The sequence below is a fragment of the Hylobates moloch genome, unplaced genomic scaffold (assembly GCF_009828535.3).
Source record: "Hylobates moloch isolate HMO894 unplaced genomic scaffold, HMol_V3 SCAFFOLD_4, whole genome shotgun sequence".
Classification (NCBI taxonomy): Eukaryota; Metazoa; Chordata; class Mammalia; order Primates; family Hylobatidae; genus Hylobates; species Hylobates moloch.
In genome coordinates, this window is record NW_026652279.1 from 91,483,299 (window position 1) to 91,507,558 (window position 24,260).

General features: G+C 39.2%; 1 protein-coding gene across 6 annotated transcripts in view; it reads right to left on the reverse strand.

The window, feature by feature from the left end:
• MTUS2 (microtubule associated scaffold protein 2) overlaps nucleotides 1–24,260 on the reverse strand; it is a 701,667-nt gene that overhangs the window by 74,078 nt on the left and 603,329 nt on the right. Inside the window, exon 1 of one of the 6 annotated variants that reach the window (XM_032150563.2) lies at nucleotides 3,186–3,421. The exons of the other annotated variants lie outside the window; for them this stretch is intronic. Within the exon in view, the coding sequence (XP_032006454.1) occupies nucleotides 3,186–3,239 (54 nt within the window). The 5' untranslated portion in view covers nucleotides 3,240–3,421. Of the gene's footprint in view, nucleotides 1–3,185; nucleotides 3,422–24,260 lie in introns of those variants that run through there. 6 annotated transcript variants of the gene reach the window in all.

Sequence of the window (24,260 nt, forward strand, 5' to 3'; positions counted from 1 at the left end):
CTGAGCCAAAAAGTTTGAGACAAACTTGGGCAATATAGCGAGACCCCAGGTCTGCCAAAAAAAAAAAAAAATAGCTGAGCGTGGTGGTGCACACCTGTGATCCCAGCTACTTGGGAAGCTGAGGTGGGAAGATTGTTTGAATCTGGGAATTCAAGTTTATAGTGAGCCATGATCACACCACTGCACTCCAGACTGGGTGACAGAGGGAGACCCTGTCTCAAACAAAACAAAACAAAAAACAAATCAACCAACAAAAAACCTGGGTCTGGCTTTCATGCTGGAAATTTCCCCACACTCCCTGTGCACCATATCTCCCACTGTGTTTACCATGAGGTTGCCCCTCTCATGTTTCATAAAATGAGGCTAAAAGACCTTTTCTTACGTGCTCCTTGCTTGGAATACATTCCTTCTCTTTAGTTTAATAAAATTCCACCCATTCTTCAAAGTGTAATTCATGTTCCACTTTTGCCAAGAAACCTTGCCTATGGTTCTAGCCTGACTTCTCCTTTCACCAAATTCCAGAAACAGGTATGGTCAGTACTACATAACTTTCACTTAATTATACTCCATCTTGTGCTAATGTTTCATTGTTCTGTGTGTGTTATTGTTGCCTATCCACTTGTAAGTTCTCTGGAAAAGGTAGAAATACAACCAAACCAATTATTGGTAAACTACATAAGGGCCGGTCATGCCTTTTAAGAATTATTTGATGGTCCCAATAGTAACTAGGCACAGAGTAAACCAGTAATAAATATTTCCAATGGATAGGTCTTTATAAGTTGGAAATATATAAGCACAAACAGCTTTTAAACAATTTGTTCACTTAATTTTTTTCATTATATACTCCAGGCAAGATTCCAGTTTCCCCTAATAAATTAATGCTAAATCAGCATCCTCGTATTCGTAGTTTTTAGTCAATATTCATAGTTTTTAGTCAGATCTCTGAAACTGATTGCTTTAAAAGTATCTTTAATTGTCCTGTCATGTTTTTCAGAACAGCTTTAGATGCACTATGATCAAACTGTTAAATTGTTTTGATTTCTCAAAATGAAGTTTGCTATTTTGATCTATATGAAGTTCTGAGGAAATGTTTATTGTTTTAAGGTTTATTAAGCTAGGTTAAGGTAATCAGAAACAACTCTATCAACAATTTTACCAGGCCTCTTTTAAACTGTGTATCAACATTATTGGGGTTGTTAGAGTTGATTAAGAGATTGAAGAACTTTGTTGTGGGATTTGGGAATTCTGATTTCCAGAGTTTGAAGTTGGAATGGAATCCTATCATGCTCCTAGTATACAATACCTGGCCCAATAGGTAACTATCAATTAAATAAATGATTTTGGCATACTGCCTGTGAAGTTATTCTGCAAAGCAGGCAACTACATAAAATAATGTGTTTTTTAATTTAAAAAGAAAGTCCTCAATTCATTAAAAGAGTACCTGTGAAAATATATGTACAAAACTTCAAATGGGAATACTATTCTGAAATGTAGCAAAGAAAAGAAAAGAAATGTAGGTGTGAACATAATGAAAAAGCTGGTAAAAGCAGTGTAAGTTTTAAAGTTTTCATCAGTAAAAAATAATTTGTATAGAACTGGAAGTTTCAAAGCTAAAACACTGGAAAGTTACTTAAACATCATACTGCTAAAGAGATGAAGTAACATTAAATTATCTTCCAAAATCTCTGAATTCAAGAATGACATAGGGATAATCATTTTCAAGAACTTGATTTAAATCAAAATAGGGAAACAATTTAAAACAAAATAGGGAAACAGATTCCCTTTGAAACATACTTTCTCAAACCAAAAGTCCTCCATATTACAGCCTCTATTTCTAAAACTTTTGCATTAGGATTTAGAAATATGAAATTTATAATACTGTTTTACATGTAGCAAATCTTTCCCTTTTATTTTAACTATTGTTGTAAGTCTTCAATACTCTTTTGTGACCACTTTGCAAAAGGCTTAATCGCTTCAGTGTTAGATGTGCAGACAATTGAGCGCAAATGCTTTATATTTCTTTTTGTTAAAAGCACATAAATGTGTATACAAATATTTTAGTTCATACTCATGGTAGCAAAGCCAAATCCACTGAGGTAGTTATTTCTATTGGAGCAAAACTAGTAAGTGACTTTTAAGGTATCAGTTTAATTTTCCTAGGTGGTAAGTAACCTACATTAGGTCAGAGTTCATAAGCAGACTGGTAACTAAGATGCTCCCAAGTGACCGCTTTTTGATGAGTGTGTATATTAAGCCATATATTTTCCTTCTCCTGGTCACATACCTCAAGCTATCTAGATAGCTGATGCCCACATGGGTAGGAAGAAGGCAGTTTCAACAACTCAATTGTGAAATCCCATTTCATGCATCTTGGAGAAATCCAAGTATGCATGACAATAAAATATCTCACAGAGACAAGAGTTCTTGCCAACAGATTTCTAGCAATGAAATTAAAAGCATATCCTAATCCCTCTGCTAGCTCACAAGAGTAGGCAAATGTCAAAAGCAAAGAAAGGCTTTGTGTTGGAATTGCTATATAATTCTCATGCATACTCTATTTTCAGTTCCCTGGCTGTGAATTTTCCTCCTGTAAAGACTTGAACACACCCTCAGACTCTCTCTGGCTTTTTAAGTTTTCACCTCTATGTTTATTCATTTCTCTGTGATGCAAAGAAGTACAGAGAGAACAACTATACTGTGTGCTTTCTTCTCTGATGTGAAGAATGTAAATTACAAGAACGAGTGCTGTTTTGAAAAAAGAGTGGTAAACTTTCAAAGTTAGCACTTGGCGAAGAAAAACATGCCTAACTAATCTAAATTCCCCAGTGGAACGTCTTAGGTTTCACAGGTACATTAAAATGCATTAAGAATATTCCAAAGATCTCTTGGCAGTTTTGATCTCAAGATGTTGGAGCAGAATCCTACTATTTCAGGAAAATGCAACAGTTACGTTTGAGACTGCAGGAATACAGAATTATGTAAGGCACTGCAGAGTATATGAGACCAAATGTTTCTGTGAACACCACTCACAATTCAGCACATTGGAACGAGTAAAGGGAGCCTCCTGTTCACCAACAAAGCGCACACGCATGCTAGGGGGACAGGCACAGAGGTGGCTGGCTCACGGCTTTCTCTCTGCCCTTGCAAAGGAGGAGGGGGAAGAAGAGAGAGGGAAGGCAAAGTACCGTCTTGTCCAGGCACTGAAGGCAGTTATAAGGCTTGCAGCAGCAATGGCCCATCCCGGCAGGCTGGCTGGCAAGGGGACCTCCTTCATTCAAGGTGTCAGCGGGCAACTCCTAAGCCGAGGTACTGGCACACGCGAAAGGGGCGCGCCGCTGGGAGCTGTCACAACTTCCATGTGGTCCCTCGGCTACCTTATTTCTCCTAAACTTCAGGAATCCAGGAGGCAGAGGAATGAGAGGAGGAGGAGAGCAGGGCAGCAGCGATCAGATCTTGCTGCTGCAGGAGGGAGGAAGGGCAGGAGCCAGGAAGGGAGGGGACAGGCAGGAGGGAGGGTCACTTTGCCACTGGAATCCTCAGGGTGAGGCAAATCAATAGTCGCATAACCACAGAGCATTTACCAATGCAGGCTCCCTAAAAGGACAGCCTGCTTTCCGCTGGGTGCGCGGCCGCTCCCAGCCCTCCCCTGGCGGGGATGCGCCTCCGCACCGCGCAGACACGCCTGGAGCGGACGCAGGAAGCACAAAAGGCGAGCCTGGGCTTCAGGGCACTGCCTGGGGACGCCCGCAAGGGCTGCCAGGGCTTGGCTCTGCTGCAATCCTAGCTCCTATTTTTCTGGGAAGTAAAAATATTTATAAACGTGATGTATATGGCCTCTCCTCCCATGAAACTCTTCTCAGAATATTTGTTGCTAATGGGTACCGCCAATTTCTCATTTTCTAATTTGCATGCCATGAACAATTTTTTTGTCTTATTTGATGAAATCTTCATATTTAAAATATAACTGTGAAGTCGCTTGCCTAGGCTGACATACACACACCATTCAACTGGCTTGAGTAATTAAAATTGGGGCTTGGGGCAGGTATCTTTCCTAGGCAAACTGGCATAAAAGCCTTGAAGGACTTGATCTTTCTAGTTTTTCACACAGTTAAAAATCAGAAAAGGAAAGAATCAAGGAGCAAAAGTTTGTTTTTGTTTTCTCAAAAAAGACTTGGTATTTAAAAATATATTTATGTAATCCTGAAAGTAAAAGCAGCAAATATTTACCTGATTGATTTTATATGCCCTGATACCCCTCAGAGGAGAAATCTTGAAATTTCTCATGTTTAGAAATATACAATTACAGTTTTGCCTACTAAATTGTCGAAGGCTGTAAACAGACAATAGTTGTTTAAACTAGATGATTTTACTAACTTAACTGAGATTTTCCAAGCAGATTTTAATTAAGTAGTATAGGCTCAGAGAAAGGCAAGTATTTAGTGATCAAATAGGAACAGACTGGAATGTTTGCCTTAAACTTGAAAGAATAAATGGAAACCTTTCTTTAAAGCTAACAGATAAATTAGCATAATCCTTCAGGAAGGCGACTTGGCTGTACCTATCAAAATATTAAATGTACGCACACCTCGACCCAACATTTGCACGTCCATGCTATAATAATATTCACATAAATATACAAGCGTGTATGCATAAGGATCTTCAATTTGGCATTGTTGGTAACAGCATAAAAATGGGGAATATTTTAGATATTTCAATGCCTTTTTATCATATGGAAAGATTATATACATTGTTGACTGAGAAAGCAAACTTTTATAAAAAAAAAACAAAGCAAACACACACATTTGCATATGTTTGGAATAAAGCTTTGGAAAGATTCACACATTCATGGAATAGCAGCCGACCCTTGAGGAATGGAAAACAGGAGGGAGTGAATGTCCACTTTTTACCCTCTCATAAGCATGTTTTATTTTTACTGTTTTAAAACAAAGTGTGCCAGGGAAAAGGCAGGGACCCCCATCTGGGCTCTGTGATGTTGTGAGGTCCAGAGCTGCGTCCCGCTCACTCAGGCTAATGCTCCTTGGCAGTGAGCTTGGGCAGACCTCTCAGAGGGAGAGAAGCTTACAGTACCTAGAGCTCGGACCTGGGCTGAAAGCTGTTCCTAGGACTTTGAAATCTATGAGAAAAACTTTATGTTGCAAAAAGTGGTGGCTGAGTATACTCCCGACGCTCATAGCAGCATTATTCACAGCAGCCAAAAGGTGGAAGCAACCAGAATGTTCACCAACAGAGGAATAGATAAACAAAATGGGATGCATACATGCAGTGGGACATTAGTCAGCCTTAAAAAGGAAGGAAATTCTGACAGGTGCTACAAAACATGCCTAACTAATCTGAGACATGCTACAAAACATGTCTAACTCATCTAAATTCATCTTAGGATGAATGACTTGAGGACATCATGTTAAGTGAAATAAGCCAGTCAAGAAAGGACAAATACTGTACGATTCCACTTATATGAAGTACCTAGAGTGGTTGAATTCACAGAGACAGAAAGTGGAATGGTGGTTGCCAGGGACTGGGGGCAGGGAGAAGTAGGAAATTGTTGAATGAACACAAAGTTTTAGTCTTAGAAGATGAAGAGTTCTGGATTCACACTACAGTGCGAATACACAGACTGTTCCCCACTTATGATGGTTCCATTTATGACTATTCCACTTTACGATGGCGTAACACATTCAGAATACTCCTTGACTTACAACGGGGCTATAGCAGGATAAATCCCTCGTAAATTGAAAATACCATTAAGTTGAAAGTGCATTGTCATAACCCTGTTGTAAATTGAGGATCATGCGTACTTAACAATAAACTGTACACTAAAAAATTGTTAAGATGGGGAATCCTTTGTTATATTTTATCACAGTTTTTCTAAAAGAGAAGTGGTAGCTTGCATTTACCTGGAGGCAAACAGCTCCTGAGCTGCAGGTATGGATTAAATCAAGACAGAGCAAAGCCCTATTGTGGACAGAGCCAGGTAGGGTGGGAAGGCCTGCAAAGCTAAGCTCCCTACATTGATTTAAAGAATGCTTTCTTCCAGCTCAGTTGTCTTCCTGCAGATAGTTTCCCTTAGGAAACAGTTTTATTCTAAATTAGAGTTTAGAGTGCACCATCCTAGAAAATTACTTCTTACTCTTAGGAGATGTACGAGAGCCCTTGATAACCAGTTGCTCACAGGAGATTAGTGTGAGACTGGAGGATCTACACAGAGAGAGGTGATTTTCAGCTTCTCTTCTTGGGCACAGAGGGCACTGAAGGGCACGGCACTTCCGTAGTCCAGTCCTTCCTACACTGGTGAAATCACACATGTACTATGATCTCAGTGCACATGACCCAGATTTTGAGAAATGTATTCATGTTCTAGAATTGTGCCTTGTTTTCTTTAAATGTTATAAAAATTTCAAACATACTGAAAAATAGAGCTAAATACCAAAGGTCTTCATATCCCTAATTCCAGGATCAACCGTCATCAAGGTGACGGCACACTTGTTTCATCTATCCTTTTTTACTTTTATTTTTTTACTTTTTCTTCATATACCCATCACCCCAGTTCAGCAATTACCAAGACTGTTACCTTATTTTCACTTGTCCCTTGTCTTTCTTTTTTCTTTGTTAAAGTATTTCTTTTTTTTGTTTGTTTGTTGAGACAGAGTCTCACTCTGTCACCCAGCCTGGAGAACAGTGGTGCGATCTCAGCTTAATGCTAACTCCGCCTTCCAGGTTTAAGCAATTCTCCTGTCTCAGCCTCCCAAGTAGCTGGAATTACAGGTGCGCGCCATCACGCCCAGCTAATTTTTGTATTTTAGTAGAGACGGGGTTTCACCATGTTGGCCAGGCTGGTCTCAAACTCCTTACCTCAAGTGATCCACCCGCCTTGGCCTCCCAAAGTGCTGGGATTACAGGTGTGAGCCACTGCAGCTGGTCTGTTAAAATATTTCTATGTTAATGTATTTCTAAGCAAAACCCTACAGGCTTTAGTATGCATTGCTAAAAATTATGAACATTTTCTTACATAACCACAATGCCATTAAAACAATAAAAGTGACAATAATTCCTTGTTATCCAATACCTAGCTCATAAAAAATTTTTGCTGGTTTCTAAAAAAAAAAAAATTTTTTTTCTGGTTTCTTTGTTTGAATCCGGATCCAAACTAAGTCCATGTATTACATCAGGTTTTAAGTATCTTGGGTCTCCTATGAACAGCAATCCCCACCCCTCCTCTCCTTTCGCTGCCATGCCATTGACTTGTTCAGAAACTGGGTCAGCCGCCCTGTAGAATGTCCTACATGCTGGATTTGCCTCTTTGTTTCTTTGTAACGTAACTTCACCTGTTCCTGCATCCCTTTAAGTGAAATTTAGCTCTCAAATCTGGGTTAGATTCAAGTTCAATTTCGGGGATAACATCTCAGAGGTGATGCTGTGTGCTTCATGTTTCATTCTGTCGGGAAGCACGCCGCTGTGTCTGGGTGTTCCAATTTTAGTGAGCTAGAGTGGATCAGGATGTGATAGCCTCATCTCCATTGTAAAGTTCCCCATCAACCTTTCATATAATGGCTTCATTTGTTAATAATTATTACTTGAATCAATTATTTCACTGGGGACTGAAACATAATGTTCTGATTATTTTTGTCTTTTTGCATTTATTAGATGGAATTTTTATATAAAAAAAGAATTTTTCTTCAACTGGGGTGACTTTGACATACATTTTTAAGTTGATACATATTTATACATGTTTATGGGGTACATGTTATATTTTGATACATGCATACAATATGTAATAATCAAATCAGGGTAATTAGGATATCCATCACTGTAAACATTTATCATTTCTTTGTGTTGGGAACATTCTAAATCTTATCTTCTAGCTATTTTGAAATATACAATAAATTATTGTTGGCCGGGCATGGTGGCTCACACCTATGATCCCAGCACTTATGAAGGCCGAGGTGGGCAGATCACTTTGAGGTCAGGAGTTTGAGACCAGCCTAGTCAACATGGTGAAATCCCGTCTCTACTCAAAAAAAAAAAAAAAAAAAATTAGCTGGGCATGGTGGCAGGCACCTATAATCCCAGCTATTCAGGAGACTGAGGCAGGAGAATCCCTTGAACCTGGGAGCAAGAGGCTGTAGTGAGCTGAGATCGTGCCACTGCATTCTAGCCTGGGCGACAAAAGCAAGACTCCATCTCAGGAAAAAAAAAAAAAAAAAATTACTGTTAACTATAGTCACCCTACTGTGCTATCAAACACTAGAACTTATTCTATCTAATTATATGTTTGTACAACTAGGGCAATTTTAATTTCCTGCAATACAGTTTGTACAGGAAGGACAGGATAAATGCCTAATCATTACCTTTTAAGTGCCAATTTCTTGAACAAAAAGACTTGGTGTGGAAATGGTACCCAATGAGGTTGTTGTTGAGATTGTTGTTTGTTTCCTCTCACCTTTTAAAAACATCATTATAAATTATAAACTCATGTTTTTATTTTGACATACACAATATGTTTTAGTCCATTGCACTAATTACCGTTTTTTGATGCTCAGTGTATCCCCTCTTTGGCCTGCAGCCCTTCTTTTTGGCCCCTCTGTCCTTTTGGCAGAACTCACTTGTCTACCTTCCTTGCTTCCTGACACAAGATATCCTAGGCTCATCTTGTGTATTTCCTCCTCCAGTTGTGGAGTCATCTATCCTTGCTAGGAGCCCTAGTTCCCTCTAGCTGGCAATGACAATTGGGTACCACAAGCAATGGGTGCTGTTTGTTGTCTTTTGAGAGCCACATGAAGGGAGCGAGACTTCCTTTGAAGGAAGTGAGCCTTCCCACAGACAAAATGTCCTTTGAAGAAATCACTGAAGAAATCAGCATGGGGCCTTGGGCTGGGGTGAGAAGGAAGCAACTCCTTCTCTAGGAGCTTTCAGAGGCTGGGGCCTAAATTCCAGGTAGAGGAAAAATGCTCAGTGAAATTCATTTTGAGGGAGATAAACTGGTCCTGATAATATGGCAGCAAGCTAAGGGCCAGATAGGGAGGTCCCCTCTGAATAAAAATTCTCCAGGGACTCACCCAAATGCTTGGATACCTGACAAAAGACTAAACTTGAAGGCAAACACAATGAAGGTTTAGACTGTTGTAATTTGGCATAAAAAGAAACCATGACTCACGCCTGTAATCCCAGCACTTCGGGAGGCCAAGGCAGGTATCACCTGAGGTCAGGAGTTCGAGACCAGCCTGGCTAACATGGTGAAACCCTGTCTCTACTAAAAATTGTAATCCCAGCTACCCGGGAGGCTGAGGCAGGAGAATCACTAGAACCCAGGAGGCAGAGGTTGCAGTGAGCTGAGATCATGTCACTGTACTTCAGCCCAGGCAACAGAGCAAGACTCTGTCTCAAAAGAAAGAAAAAAGAAAAGAAACCATGACCTCACAGGCTCATGAAATTTGGGACATTTTGGCTCCCAATATTTTAAAAAGTTTGAGCTGATTTTTGCTCCTGGCATATTTTCTTGCATTGAAGTAGCAACAAACATTTAGAAAAGTCATAGGAAAGCCTAATGGGGGATCTCCTTGGAGAAAACTTCATGAACACTGTGTTTTGAAGCAATAACTAATGATAAGCATTACCTACCTGATTGACAGCAGATGCCCAGCCCTCTGCTTATGGCTTGCGCACTGTATCTCACGTAACTCTCACAAAACTCTGTGAGATAAGCCCTATTATCATCTCCATTTTACAGATGAGTAAATGAGGCTCTGAGGTTGCACAGCCTGTCAGGTGTACATAAAGCTAGGAAGTGATTATGTGGGGTCATGAACTCGGGTCTAACTCTAAAGCTTATGTCTTAAGCCACTGCGCTTTACTAACTGCATTGTAATTTGGAAGCCTTCCATCTACAAGGCCTTTAGAAGTTCAGGCTTGTGTGATAACCTGGATAAGGAATCTGGACATAGAAAAATGTAAAAGGAAATTCAAACATATAAATGGAATTGCCCCACATTTTTCTATCTTAGAGCAAGAGCCTCTATTTCAATGCTTTATAAAAAGTACAGTTACAAACAAATATACAAACAACCTAAAAACTGACATAGTAGAAATATACAGGTCAATGTTAAAATGTTCAATTTTATTAGTTCTGTTTCTTTGTCTTCCTTAAACATGGAATTCCTTTCCCTCCCCTGCCCTCCGTCATCCTAGTCAGGCTCAAGTTTCCCTGGCTTCAACTCTGCTCCCCCAATACTCCTTAGCACCACCTCACCTCCTCCAGGGCTCTGCCCAACCCTCCAATTTGGAGTGAATTCCCTCTTTCTCTGTGATTTCATGCATTCCATATGCTCTTGCCCCAGGATTTCCTGCCCAATATCATAATAATTGTTTACCTTTGTCTTCCACAAAGTATCACAGCCTCCTTGCTACGCCACACTCATGTTTACACCCAGGACACCTGTGATCTGCTTTGAAGCTAGGTCTCCATGAACATTTCCTAGGGCAACGCAGGATGGGACCTTGAAGGAGTCAAAGCCAAAGATGGCTCTGTGGCAGAGGCATTTCGGTGTTCTATGCAGTCTGTGAACCTTGGTACCATTTGCAGGAGGTCAAAGAGTTAAAAATTGTATCGCAGTGTCACTATTTATTTCAAGAGAAAACCATGAAAAATGATCATGAAAGAGTCTCTTACAAATTGTCAAGGCAACCATCTGTTTATTTGGGTTCCTCCATCCAGACCCCTCCTTTTTCCATGTATCTAAAATATGAGCAGGAGCTCTAGGGCTGGATCTTAGCAAAGGGGACTGCCAGGGCCAGGAAAATATGCGTAGCTTTTACCAAACACAATCCATCTAGATTTTAATGAGGTGGGAATGGACTGCAAAGGGAAAATAGAAAACAGAAATCTTTAAACTGGGAATGATGGGTGGTTACGATCATCCACACACAGACAATAGATGCTCTGAAGCACCTTTGATGTAATAACCAGGATTTAGAAAATTAAGAGAGAAAAAAGAAGAGAGAAATGGCATATGTGTTTTTGTTCTGAGATATGTTCTCAGATACTTGTCAAAAGAGAACTAAAAAAAATTCACTTTTCTGTAATACCCAAATAGGAAGGTTGCTACTGATGTAAGATAATCTTTTTTTTTCCCTGTCTGTTAGTCTTTGACAGTACCCTTTTTTTCCCTTTTAAGTCGATGACTAGGATGATTACAGGAGAGGCAGCCTCCTTAAGTTTCTGTATATTCGGAGGAGCTGACTACCCTCATAAGAGAAGTGAAATTCAAAATTATCTTTACTAGCTAGATAAATAGGTTGGACAATATTGGACAATTGATCGGTAAAATCGGATAGAGGGATGGGAAGCAGCTGGCCAAGCCCCCAAGTGCATCTGTCTATTTGACATATGTTAGAGAGAAAGGATGATCCCAGTGAACCACAAGCTGAATATCAGTTAACAAACAATGTAACTGTTGCTATAAAGAAAGAATGGAGGCTGGGTGCAGTGGCTCATACCTGTAATCCCAGCACTTTGGGAGGCCGAGGCAGGTGATCACTTGAGGTCAGGAGCTTGAAATCAGCCTGGCCAACATGGTGAAACCCTCTCTCTACTAAAAATACAAAAATTAGCCGGGTGTGGCGGCGGGGGCCTGAAATCCCAGCTACTTGGGAGGCTGAGGCAGGAGAATCGCTTAAACCCAAGAGGCAGAGGTTGCATTGAGCTGAGATCACACCACTGCACTCTGGCCTGGGTGACAGAGTGAGACTCTGTCTCAAAAAATAAAAATAAAATAAAATAAAAAATAAAAAAGACAGAAAGAATGGAAGAAAGAAAAAAGAGCAGTTTCAACATAGATATCAGATAGATTTCAGTTTGATTTTCAGCTGGGTGATTTTGGGCAGGTTACTTAACTCTCTCAGAGCCTCAGTTTTCTTCTCTATAAGATGGAGATAAAACGATCTACTATATAAGGTTTCTGGAATGGTTCTCTAATTTGATTAAATTTGAAGATGCTAATGACTCTATTTCCAGTAGAAAAGAGAGCATTGATAGTCCACAGCTGAACTGTTTATGGGAAGATGCAAAATATCAGCATTGGATACTCCTTATCAGCCACTTAAAAGAAGCAAGGCTGCTCCTGTACATGACAGTTTCAATTTTTTTTTAAATTAATGAACATCATGATGTTGGCTGGTTGCCCCTAATGTCACTAGACACAGTAGTGCAAGAAAACGATGAGCTCAGGGATTCAAATTCCCAGCTCAAGTGTTGCCTAAATAACCTAAGAACTTCCACATGTGTCCTGAAGAAGACCCTTATACTTTTAACTGCAGGGCTGACATTGCTGAAACTCAAACAAAAAATTTCATTCTGCCACTGGCTGAAGGACAACACAAGCTGGAACCCCAGCTACAGTAGCTAATGTCTACTGTTAAAGTGAAAGCACTGCTTTGGAAAGAATGGGAGCCCGTGAACTGGGATGGAGACATGTGGGAAGGCCCTGATGAAACTGAGGACGTGGAGTCCCTACATTCTGCTGAGTGTTCTTTGCCAGTGGAAGAGGTCTCCTCAGCCCTGGCAGAACTAGTCTCCCCATCTCCAGTGGAAGTGGCCTCCCTAACCCCAGAGGAAATGGCCTTCCCACCTTCAGCGGTATCAACCTCTCTGCCTCCAGTCTTTCCACCTCTGTTCTGAAAGGATTAACCCCACACTACTTGAGGAAACTAACCATCTCTCTTGAGGCAGATGCTGTGCAAGACAACGTTGACTCTCCCCAGGATCCACCCCGCCACTCCTCTTTGCTTCTGGACCTATAACGAGAGTCGAGTCCCAGCAGGTGCCTAAAGATGAGGTACAATGTATGACCCATGAGGAGGCGCATGACATTCCAAAGGAACTACTGGATTTTTCTAATTTATACAGGCAGAATTCCAAGCAACATGTGTAAAGATGGATGCTAAGTGTATGGAATAATGGTGGAAGAAACATAAAGTTGGGTCAGGCTGAATTTACTGATATAGGCTCACTAAGCAGAGACTCTGCATTTAATGTTGCAGCTTGAGGAGTCCAAAAGGGCTCTAACAGTTTGGCTGGCTGAAACACAGACCAAAAGGTAGCCCATAGTGAGTGAACTGAACATGCCAGCCATGCCTTGGTTTAATGTAGAGAAAAGGATTCAAAAGCTGAGAGAGACTGGCATGTCAGAGTGGATCTGTCACTTCAGACCTACCCATCCACACAGGGAGGGTCTAGAAGGCAGACATTTCACCGCAACTGTGAGAAATAAATTTGTGAAGGGAGCTCCAACATCTTAGAAGAACTCTGTGATCCTTCTTCTCTGTAAGTCAGACCCCACAGTCAGTGGACTGGGAAACCTAAATGCAGCGGCGGTAACTGAACCCTAGGGAAGCAGGGGCCAGGTGGTGGCACTCAACTGCTAAAGACAAGATAGGTATGGTTACTGTCATAGACAGCAGAGTCCAAACAGCAATCAGAATAGTCTAACTTATGCAGAACTATGGAAGTTGGCTAGCTGATCACGATATTCCTAGAAGTGAAATAGATAGGAAGCCAATTAAATTCTTATTTGATCTGTATGAGCAGAAAAGTTCTGGGTCAAGTGAACAAAGTCTAACCTTAACCATAAAAACAGAGAGTCATGGCCACTCAGTTAATTCCCCACCTTGGGCCAGTTTACAGACTCAGAACTCTTTGAATGAAGGGGAAGCTGGATATCCTTGAGGAAATCCCTTCCTCAAGGACCCCAATACACTACTGAAAATTTCTACTGAAAAATGTAATCTTTTTTCCAGCCTCTAGGGGACCTATTGCCTTTTACCGAGGTAATTGTTCATTGGGGGAAAAGAAATAATCATATTTTTCAAGGACTATTGGGCACTGGCTCTAAACTGACACTAATTCCAGGAGACCCCAAACATTGCTGTGGCCTACCAGTTAGAGCAGGGGCTTACAGAGGTCAGGTGATCAACAGAGTTTTAGCTCAGGTCAGGAAATGTAGGCAAGACAAAAGAGTACCAAAAAATCAAAAGACACAAGTCCCTTGTTTCAGTCACCCCTCAACTCCACTAAAAAGTCTGGACTTTGTTCCACGACAAAAGCCACCAAATTAGGAATCTTAAAAAGCAAACCAAGACTGCAAAAAAAAAAAAAGAGAGAAAAAATTGAATAAACAGATACAGAATTATTATGAAGAACTAGAAAATAAGATCCAACACATCTCAACTGTTGAAATTTTTTTCCAAGTAAACAGCCATGAAGCAAGAACATTCAAAATGAGTTAAATGTACTAAAACTGGCATTTGGGATATGAAAAAAGATCTTGAATAAAAAATACAAAACGAAGAATATAAATGGACAAAGAACAAAAATATAATGTAGAGTTCATTAATTTAGGAAAGCAATGAAAGAAAATGACAAAGTTATCTCAAAAATGAAGATTAAATTACAAGGTGCCCAGAGTAAGATAAACTAATATGAAAATTTACTAAGGGGCATTTTAAAAGGTAGGAAAACAACCAAGAACATAAAAATGAGGACAATAAAAGAATATCAAAGGTCACAGGGAAAACAGAGAAAATGGAAAAACAGATAAAGAAGGATTAATATATAATTAGACTATCTGAAAAGAAAAAATAAAACAATACTGATATAGTTTGGATTTCATCCTCTCTAAATCTCCTGTTGAAATGTGGTCCCCAGTGTTAAGGGTGGGGCCTGGTGGAAGGTGTGTGGGTCATGGGGGCGAATCTCTCATGAATGGCTTGGAGTCCTCCCCATGGTAAGGAGTTCACATGAGAGCTGGTTGTTTAATGAGCCTGCACCTCACCCTTCTCTCTCTTGCCCCCTTTCTCTCCATGTGATGCACTGGCTCCCCCTTCACATTCTACCATGATTGTAAGCTTCCTGAGGTCCTCACCCAAAGCCAAACAGATGCAGGTGCCATGCTTGTACAACCTGCAGAACTGTGGGCCATAAACCTCTAAATTATAAATTATCCAGCCTCAGGTATTCCTTTACAGCAATGCAAAATGGACCAATACAAATGCTTAAAACTATAAGAAAACTTTTCAGATAATTGAAACTTACTATATTAAAAGGGCCCACTGGGTATTTGGGAAAGTTAACCCAGAGTTAGCAACTCTAAGACTTATTAAACCTGTTAGAATTCAGAGACTGAAAAAAAATAAATAAAAAATACAACAAAAACCTCTAGGCAAAAAGGTCACTTAATTACAAGGGCAAAAGTATTAGATATTCAGAGCAAGACAACAGTAGAGCAGTATTTTAAAACAAATAGACAAAAATACAGCTCAAGGAAAGAAAATGTGGATCTTCATTTTATATAAAGTTAAGTTGTCCAAGTATCAAGGCTATTGAAAATGTGCGAAACACATGAAACCTTAGGGAACCTTGAAACTGTGAGTTTTTTCTTGAGGAATTGGATAGTGTATGAGCTTTATTCACCTGACAGGTGACTGGAAATTTTTAAGCAAAAGGACTGATAGTAGCATATATATATGTGCTATATATATAAAATTGTAGATCTAAGACAAAAAGTCAAAATGAAGGTTGAAGACTAATGTACAAATGCTATATGTCTTGACAAATAGAAATAATGCAATTAAAAACTGGCTAAGGGATGGAAGACAGAATAAAGAGAGTAAAATAAGCTCATTGGTTGTTGTAGAGGCAACAGGTGGGAGTTGAAGATACAATTAAAAACTGGTGGCTGGGCACGGTGGCTCACGCCTGTAATTCCAGCACTTTGGGAGGCCAAGGCGGGTGGATCACCTGAGGTCAAGAGTTCAAGACCAGCCTGGCCAACATGGTAAAACCCAGTCTCTACTAAAAATACAAAAAAAAAAAAAAAAAAAAAATTAGCGGGGTATGGTGGTGAGCACTGTAATCCCAGCTACTCGGGAGGCTGAGGCAGGAGAATCACTTGATGGGAGGCAGAGGTTGCAGTGAGCCGAGATCGTGCCACTGCACTCCAGCCTGGGTGACAACAGTGAAACTCCATCTCAAAATAAAAAAATAAATAAAATAAAATAAAATTTGGCAAGCCAGGTGGTCAAAGGTTAACTAAGAAAACGGGACAGTGGACATTCGAAAAGGTGCAAATGTAAAGATAACCACTAGAACAACAACAACAACAACAACAACAAACTTCTTAAATTTCATTTTTCATAACTGAAGAGTAAAGCATATAAAAGAAACACAAGAAATATGACATAATATATATAATTATAAAACACCATGATAGACTCAGACCAAACATATCAGCCATATCAATCAATCTAATGGACTAAAATCACCAATGGAAAGAAACACATTTTCAGTTCAGTTCACAATGTAAAAGATGCAACTACATACAACATCCAAGATATATAAAACAAAGTGATTAAGAAGGCAAATTATAAATGGATAGATAAATTCCAGGAAAATGGAAACAACAAGAAAGCAGAGGTAGCAATCTGATATCCAACAAATAAGGATTCAAGACTAGAAGTGTTAAAATAAACAAAAATTACACCTTTTAATGCTAAAAGCCAAAATTATGATGAAGATATAACATTTATAAATATTTATGCTCCAAAAAACACAGCAGCCAACTTTATGAAGGAGTTTTTCTACTCTTGGTTCAAAATGGATAAAGTGGATTAAGAAACCCTCAACATAATCCATTAGGTAAATCTTATAGCTATATATTGAACTTTACACTTCGATAATAGTGAATATACCTGTTTATCAAGTGCCTTGAAACCATTTATCAAAATTGATCACAAAGAAAATACTAGTAAGTTCCCTGAGTTAGAAATATTACAAACAACACACTGAACACAATGCAAAAAGGAAAAAAAGAAATTATTAACCAAAACTAAAAACAAAAAATCTTCCACCTGAAAAATTTAGGAAGCCTCCTATTAAACAACTCTTGAGTGAAAGGGAAAATGAAAACTGAAATTAAAGAATTTCTAAAAAAAAACAGAAACAAAAACAAAACCCCAAACCCAAACATATGGGACACATTTAAAGCATATATCAGAGGAAAATTTATAGAATGAAACACTTTCATAAGTAAAAAATAAAAAGTAAATAAATGACTTAAATACCTAGCTAAAAAGCTAGAATACAACAAAGTAAACCAAAAGGAAGCAATAAGAAGGAAATAATAAAGATAAAAGCAGAAATTAATAAAGTAGAGAATAGAAAACCAGTAGACTTACTTGAAAAACATTAACAAAATAGCAACTGCTAACCAACCTGAACAGGGAAAAAGAACACAAATAACAAAATAATAAATGACAAGGGAAAATAGAAAATAATTAACAATCGTAAGATATATGTGAAATTCTATATTAAATAAAGACATAAGTTCCCAAAATTGAGCCCATCAGAGCAAGTTTAGAGCAAATTTCCCATAATATACAAAAACAATTATTAAACTATTGCATACAAAAAACATCAGGCCCAAATATTTTCACTACAGTCTTCTACCAAACCTTCAAAGATGAGATAGTTCTAGTGTTCTATAAATTGCCCTTGAGCTTTAAAAATGCAGAAGGCAAAATAATGTTCCCCTTCCCCTAAAAGATGCCCACGTCTGAATCCCCAGAACCTGTAAGTATGTTATGTTGTACAACAAAGAGGAATTAAGACTGCAGATAAAATTAAGGTTCTGATTAGCTGATTAGCTGAATTTACCTAGGGAGATTATCCTGGATTATCAAAGTGAGCCCCATGTAATTGTAATAGTCCTAAAATATGGAAGAGGGAAGGAAAGAGTCAGTGTCAGAGACATGTAATATGAGAAAAACTCAACCGTTGCTGGCTTTGAAGATGGAATCGGGCCATGAGTCCAGGAATATGGGTAGCCTGTGAAGCTGGTAAAGACGAGAAAGTGGATTTTCCCTCAGAGCCTCCAGAAATGAATGCAACCTGCCAATACATGACATGATCATAGCTCAGCATAACCTTGAACTCCTGGGCTCAAGCAATCCTCCTGCCTCAGCCTCCTGAGTAGCTAGAACTACAGTCACAAGCCACCATGCCTGGCTAATTTTTAAAAATTTTTTGAAGAGACAGGGTCTCGCTGTGTTTTCCAGGCTGGTCTCGAACTCCTATGCTCAAGCAATCCTCCTGTCTCAGTCTCCCAAAGCTCTGGGAATTACAGGTATGAGTCACTGCACTTGGCCTTCCTTATTCTTTTAATAATTAAGTATGACCTAATTTTGATACCTAAACCAGATGAAACTACAAAAAGAGTAGAAAAAAGGAAAACTAGAGACCAATGTCACTCATGAATACAGATGCAAAGGACTATATAATAGCAAACACAATCTAACACCACAGAATGGAAATAATACACTGTGACCAACTGGGACTTATGCCAGTAATTTAAGGTTGGTTCCATATTAGAAAACCAATACTGATAGATCTAAGGGGAAAAATATTATTATCTCCATAGATGCTGACAAAGTCTTCAACAAAAATTTGATATCCATTCCAGTTAACAGCACTCAAGAAAATAGGAATTGAAGTGTTTTCTTAACTTGATAAAACACCTTAACCTGATAAAAATCCTTAGTTCTAAAGCCACTATTTTACTGAATGTATAAATAATAGAAGAATTTCCATTCAAATCAGGAAGAAAGCAAGGATTCCTACTGTCTCCACCACTATTCATGTTATACTAGCAGTATTAGCCAATGTAATTAGAAAAGAGAAATTAATTAGAGGCATAAGATTTGGGAAAAAAGTAAAGCAAACTCAATTTTTTTTTTTTTTTTGAGACAGAGTCTCGCTCTTTCTCCCAGACTGGAGTTCAGTGGCGCAATCTCGGCTCACTGCAAGCTCTGCCACCTGGGTTCATGCCATTCTCCTGCCTCAGCCTCCCGAGTAGCTGGGACTACAGGTGCCCGCCACCACGCCCGGCTAATTTTTTTTGTATTTTTAGTAGAGACGGGGTTTCACCCCATTAGTCAGGATGGTCTCGATCTCCTGACCTCGTGATCTACCTGCCTTGGCCTCCCAAAGTGCTGGGATTACAGGCGTGAGCCACCGCACCTGGCCAACAGTCTCTATTTTTACATAATATGATAATGTAACTGGAAAGCCCTACAAAATCAACAGTCAATGATAAAACTGACTCAAACAGTACAATAATTCAATAAGGTAGCAAAATATAAAAGTAACAAAAATCAATAGCCTTCATATGCACAAACATGAACTATTTAGAGAACGCAATGGAAGAGAAAGTCCAATTTAGAAAAGCAGCAAAGAATATTAAATACACAGGAAGAAGCTCATCAAAAATATGCAAAACATCTCTCTGAGGAAAACTTTAAATGAGTCTGAAAAGACACAAAAGTAGACTTAGACAAACGAAAGGAAATCATTTCCTGTTCTTGGAAGGATGACTCAGCATCACAAATAAAGATGTCAGTTCTCACTAGGCTAAGTAAGTTTAATGTAATCTCTGTGAAAACACCAACAAATCTGTGTTTTATGGAGTTAGACACATTGATACTAAAGTTCATTTGGCAAAAGCAACACGTGTGCAAGAATATCCAGAAAAATTAAGGAAAATTTATGCGGGGGGTCTAGATCTATCAGACATTAAAACATACCACAAGGCCTCTATAATTAAAACAATGTGGTACTGGCTTATGTGTATACCATAGACCGGTGGAATAGAACAGAAGGCTCAGAAATAGACCTAAGGACATATGGAAATTTATTATAAGATAAAGCTGGCATCTTAAATCACTGAGACAAAGATAAACATTTTAATAAGTAGTGCTGGGTAGCCATTTGAATAAAGATAAAATTAGGTCTACATCATACCTTGTGCCCCGGAACAAACTCCAAATAGATAAGGGATTTAAATTTCAAAATAAAACCACACAAGTACCAAAAACAAAACAAAACCCCCCAAAACCATGAGTGAATTTCTCTTTTAACAATAGTGTGGGGTTGGGCGCGGTGGCTCAAGCCTGTGAGCATGAACCAGCACTTTGGGAGGCCAACGCGGGTGGATCACCTGAGGTCAGGAGTTCAACACCAGCTGGGCCAACATGGCGGAACCCCATCTCTACTAAAATTACAAAAATTAGCCGGGTGTGGTGGCATGTGCCTGTAACCCCAGCTACTCTGGAGGCTGAGGCACAAGAATTGCTTGAACCCGAGAGGCAGAGGCTGCAGTGAGCCGAGATTACGCCACTGCACTCCAGCCTGGGCGACAGGGTGAGACTCTGTCTCAAAATAAACAAACAAACAAACAAACAAAACCAATAGCATGGGAACGACTTTATGACTAAAAAAACTATGCAATAAAAAAACTAATAAATGTGACTATATAATTTTTTATAAGTTTGGATGATGAAAATTACCATAGACACAGTCAAAAAATAACTGACAAACTAGGAGAAAATGTTTGCACCATGTGTCATAGATAAAGGGGTAATATCTGTAATACATAAAAAACTCTTTCAAAATGACAAAACCAAGGATCAAAAACCCAACAGAAAAATTAACAACTTACAAGAAATACAAAATGGCCCTTAAACATATAAAAATTGTTCTAAGTTTCATATAACTAGAAAAATGCAAACTAAAACAACATTGAGATATCATTTCTCACCTATTTGGCTACACAATTAAAAACTACAGCCCAGGTGCAGTGGCTCACACCTGTAATCCCAGCACTTTGGGAGGCCGAGGCAGGTGGATCACCTGAGGTCAGGGGTTCAAGACCAGCCTGGACAACATGGTGAAACCCTGACTCTACTAAAAATACAAAAAAATTAGTCGGTCATGGTGGTGGGCACCTGTAATCCCAGCTACTTGGGAGGCTGAGGCATGAGAATCGCTTGAACCCGGGAGGCAGAGGTTGCAGTGAGCTGAGACGGTGCCATTGCACTCCAGCTTGGGCAACAAGAATGAAACTCTGTCTCAAAAAAAAAAAAAAAAAAATGGACAACAGCATATTCGATGGGCAAAGGTTCAAGGAAACAGTCACTCTTATACATTGCTGGTGTGAATGCAATCTGATCCAAGTTTTTTGTAGGTGAATTTGGCAAAATCTAATAAAACTATACATGTACTTTCTTTTTAATCTAGAAATTGTACATCTAGGATTTTATCCTGAAGATATATCTAACAATACACAAAGTCATTCATTATAGCATTTGTAATTGCAAAATATTAAAATCCAACCTAAATGCCCTTTCCTAGGAGAATGGTTCAACAACTTATGGTATAATCACTCAATGGAGTACTATGGTTGTTTAAAAAAAAAAGGGGGTATGAAGAAAATGTCCATAAACTTATCTGGCATGATTTCCAGAGTATATTGTAAAGTGAAGAAGGCAGGATGCAAAATAATATTTACACTGTAGTATCCTATCTTTTGTGTAAGAAAGAGCATAAGGAAATAAACATGAATCTGCTCCTTTGGATAGGGGTGATAGACCAGCTAATCCCACCACTACAAGGGGGTTGCTACGAATGAAACAGAAACAATAGGGGAACCAGTGTGTCACATACTCATCAAAGTAATCATTAAAATCAACCTAGATGTATGGGGAATCCAAAAGGGAATACAATGAATCTAACTTGTTTTTTTTAAAACAAATGAATTATATTAACAACATTAAAGCAAACGGGGAAGAAAAAAATTAACCTAAGTAACTTTGGAAAACAGTATCTTAACTATATAGCATATAAGGCTAAAGATAATAATAATTATACACAAATGGGTGAACAATTCGGTTTTTTGTTTTGTTTTGAGACAGTCTCACTCTGTCCTCCAGGCTGGAGTGCAGTGGTGCAATCTCAGCCCACTGCAACCTCTGCCTCCTGGGTTCAAGCGATTCTCCTGCCTCAGCCTCCCGAGCTGAGATTACAGGTGCCACCACACCTGGCTAATTTTTGTATTTTTAGTAGAGACAGGGTTTCACCATGTTGGCCAGGCTGGTCTCGAACTCCTGACCTCAAGTGATCCACCCGCTAAGGCCTCTCAAAGTGCTGGGATTACAGGCGTGAGCCACCATGCCCAGCTATAAGTGGGTGAACAATTGAAACTACTTTGTGCTTAGTTTAGGATAGAGTAAAAAAGTAAGTATATTGTGTGTAATAACAGTCATGTTTTTCATTGTTGGAGAAATGAGAGTTTCTCACTGCTGAGGAATTCCGTTAAAAATAAGCAAAGGGGACACACTAGAATAAACCTTGTGGTGCTGGATTGGAATTCAAGGTCTCAGTATGAACTCATGTTTTTAGTATATACACAAGTAGACAGATCCACATGTGTAGAAACTTCCTAAATGACATAGATTTGCATTGCACACAAATGAGAAAAGAATGGGCTATTCAATAAGTGAGGCTAGGACAATGGTTATCGATATGAAAACAAAAGTACTGATTTACCTCACCCCATAACAAAAACTATTTCCAGTTACATTAAAAACTTAAACATGGGCTGGGTGTGGTGGCTCACGCCTGTAATTCCAGCACTTTGGATGGTCAAGGAGGGAGGATCACCCAAGCTCAGGGGTTCAAGACCAGCCTGGAGAACATAGCAAGACCTCATCTCTACTACAAATAAAAAAAATTTTAGCTGAGCATGGTGGCCTGTGCCTGTGGTCCCAGCTACTCAGGAGGCTGGGGTGGGAGGATTGCTTGAGCCCAGGAGATGGAGGCCGCAGTGTGCTATGATTGCACCATGGCACTCCAGCCTGTGCAACTCAGCAAGACCCTGTGTCAAAAAAAATTTTTTTTAAACCTGAAATTAAACATGTTAAAACATTTAAAAAGATTATAACAAAATATCATTATGCCCTTTTTAGGGAGGGTTTTTTTTTAATGAAGACACAAAAAAAGCACAAGCAATAAAGAAAAATAATGATACATTATATACCCGTTAAAATTAGAAGTTTAGTTTAAAAAAGACACTAAAAATGAAGTGATAAGTCCCAAACTGGAAGAAAATGATTGTAATATGTATAATCCACAAATAAACTAGTATCCAGAATATGTAAAAACTATTTCTAATTGGTAAGATAAATAATAACACGATAGAAAAAAGAACAAAGGATATGAAAAAGCAATTCTCAGAAGAAAGGCAAATAATCCATAAACATACAAAAACATAATCAATTCTTAAATAATAATTAGTGAAATGCACATAAAAGCCACAATATGACACCGATTCACACCAACAGATTGGCAAAAGTTAGGGTCTGATGATATCTCAGTTGGCTAGGACGTGGAGTAAACGGTACATTCATATATAGCTGGTAGAAGTACAAATTAGTACAATCAGGGCCAGGCATGGTGGCTTATGCCTGTAATCCCAGCACTTTGGGAGGCTGAGGCAGGTGAATCACTTGGGGTCAGGAATTCAAGACCAGCCTGGCCAACATGGTGAAACCCCATCTCTAGTAGAAAAACAAAAAGTTAGCTGGGTGTAGTGGCGGGTGCCTGTTATCCCAGCTACTCAGGAGGCTGAGGCAGGAGATTCCCTTGAACCTGGGAGGCAGAGGCTGCAGTGAGCCAAGATTGCACCATTGCACTCCAGCCTGGGCAACAAGAGCGAAACTCCATCTCAAAATAAATAAATAAATAAATAAATAAATAAGTACAATCACTCTGGAGAATAATGTGGTAATATAAGAAAATTGAAGCTATATGCACACTTTGAATCAGTAATTCCACGTCTAAATATACACTTTAGAGAGAAACTTTTGCATAGGTGCACAACTTGACATGTTTAAAAGTGTTCAGCTCATTTTTAATAGTGAAAACCCAAACAATCTAAATGTCTTTTTATTTATTATTTTTGAGATGCAGTCTCACTCTGTTACCCAGGCTGGAGTGCCATGGCACGACCTCAGCTCACTGCAACCCCTGCCTCTGGTGTTCAAGCAATTCTCCTGCCTCAGCCTCTAGAGTAGCTGGGATTACAGGCACCCACCACCATGCCTGGCTAATTTTTTGTATTTTTAGTAGACACAGAAAAGTTTCACCATGTTGGCCAGGCTGGTCTCAAACTCCTGACCTCAAGTGATCACCCGCTTCGGCCTCCCAAAGTGCTGGGATTACAGGCGTGAGCTACTGTGCCCGGCCTAAATGTCTTTCAATTAAATACTGGATCCCTAAATTATGGCATATTGATACAGTGAAACATACAGCAGAGAAAACGGATGAATCAGATCTAAATGTATCAACCTGGAAACATTTC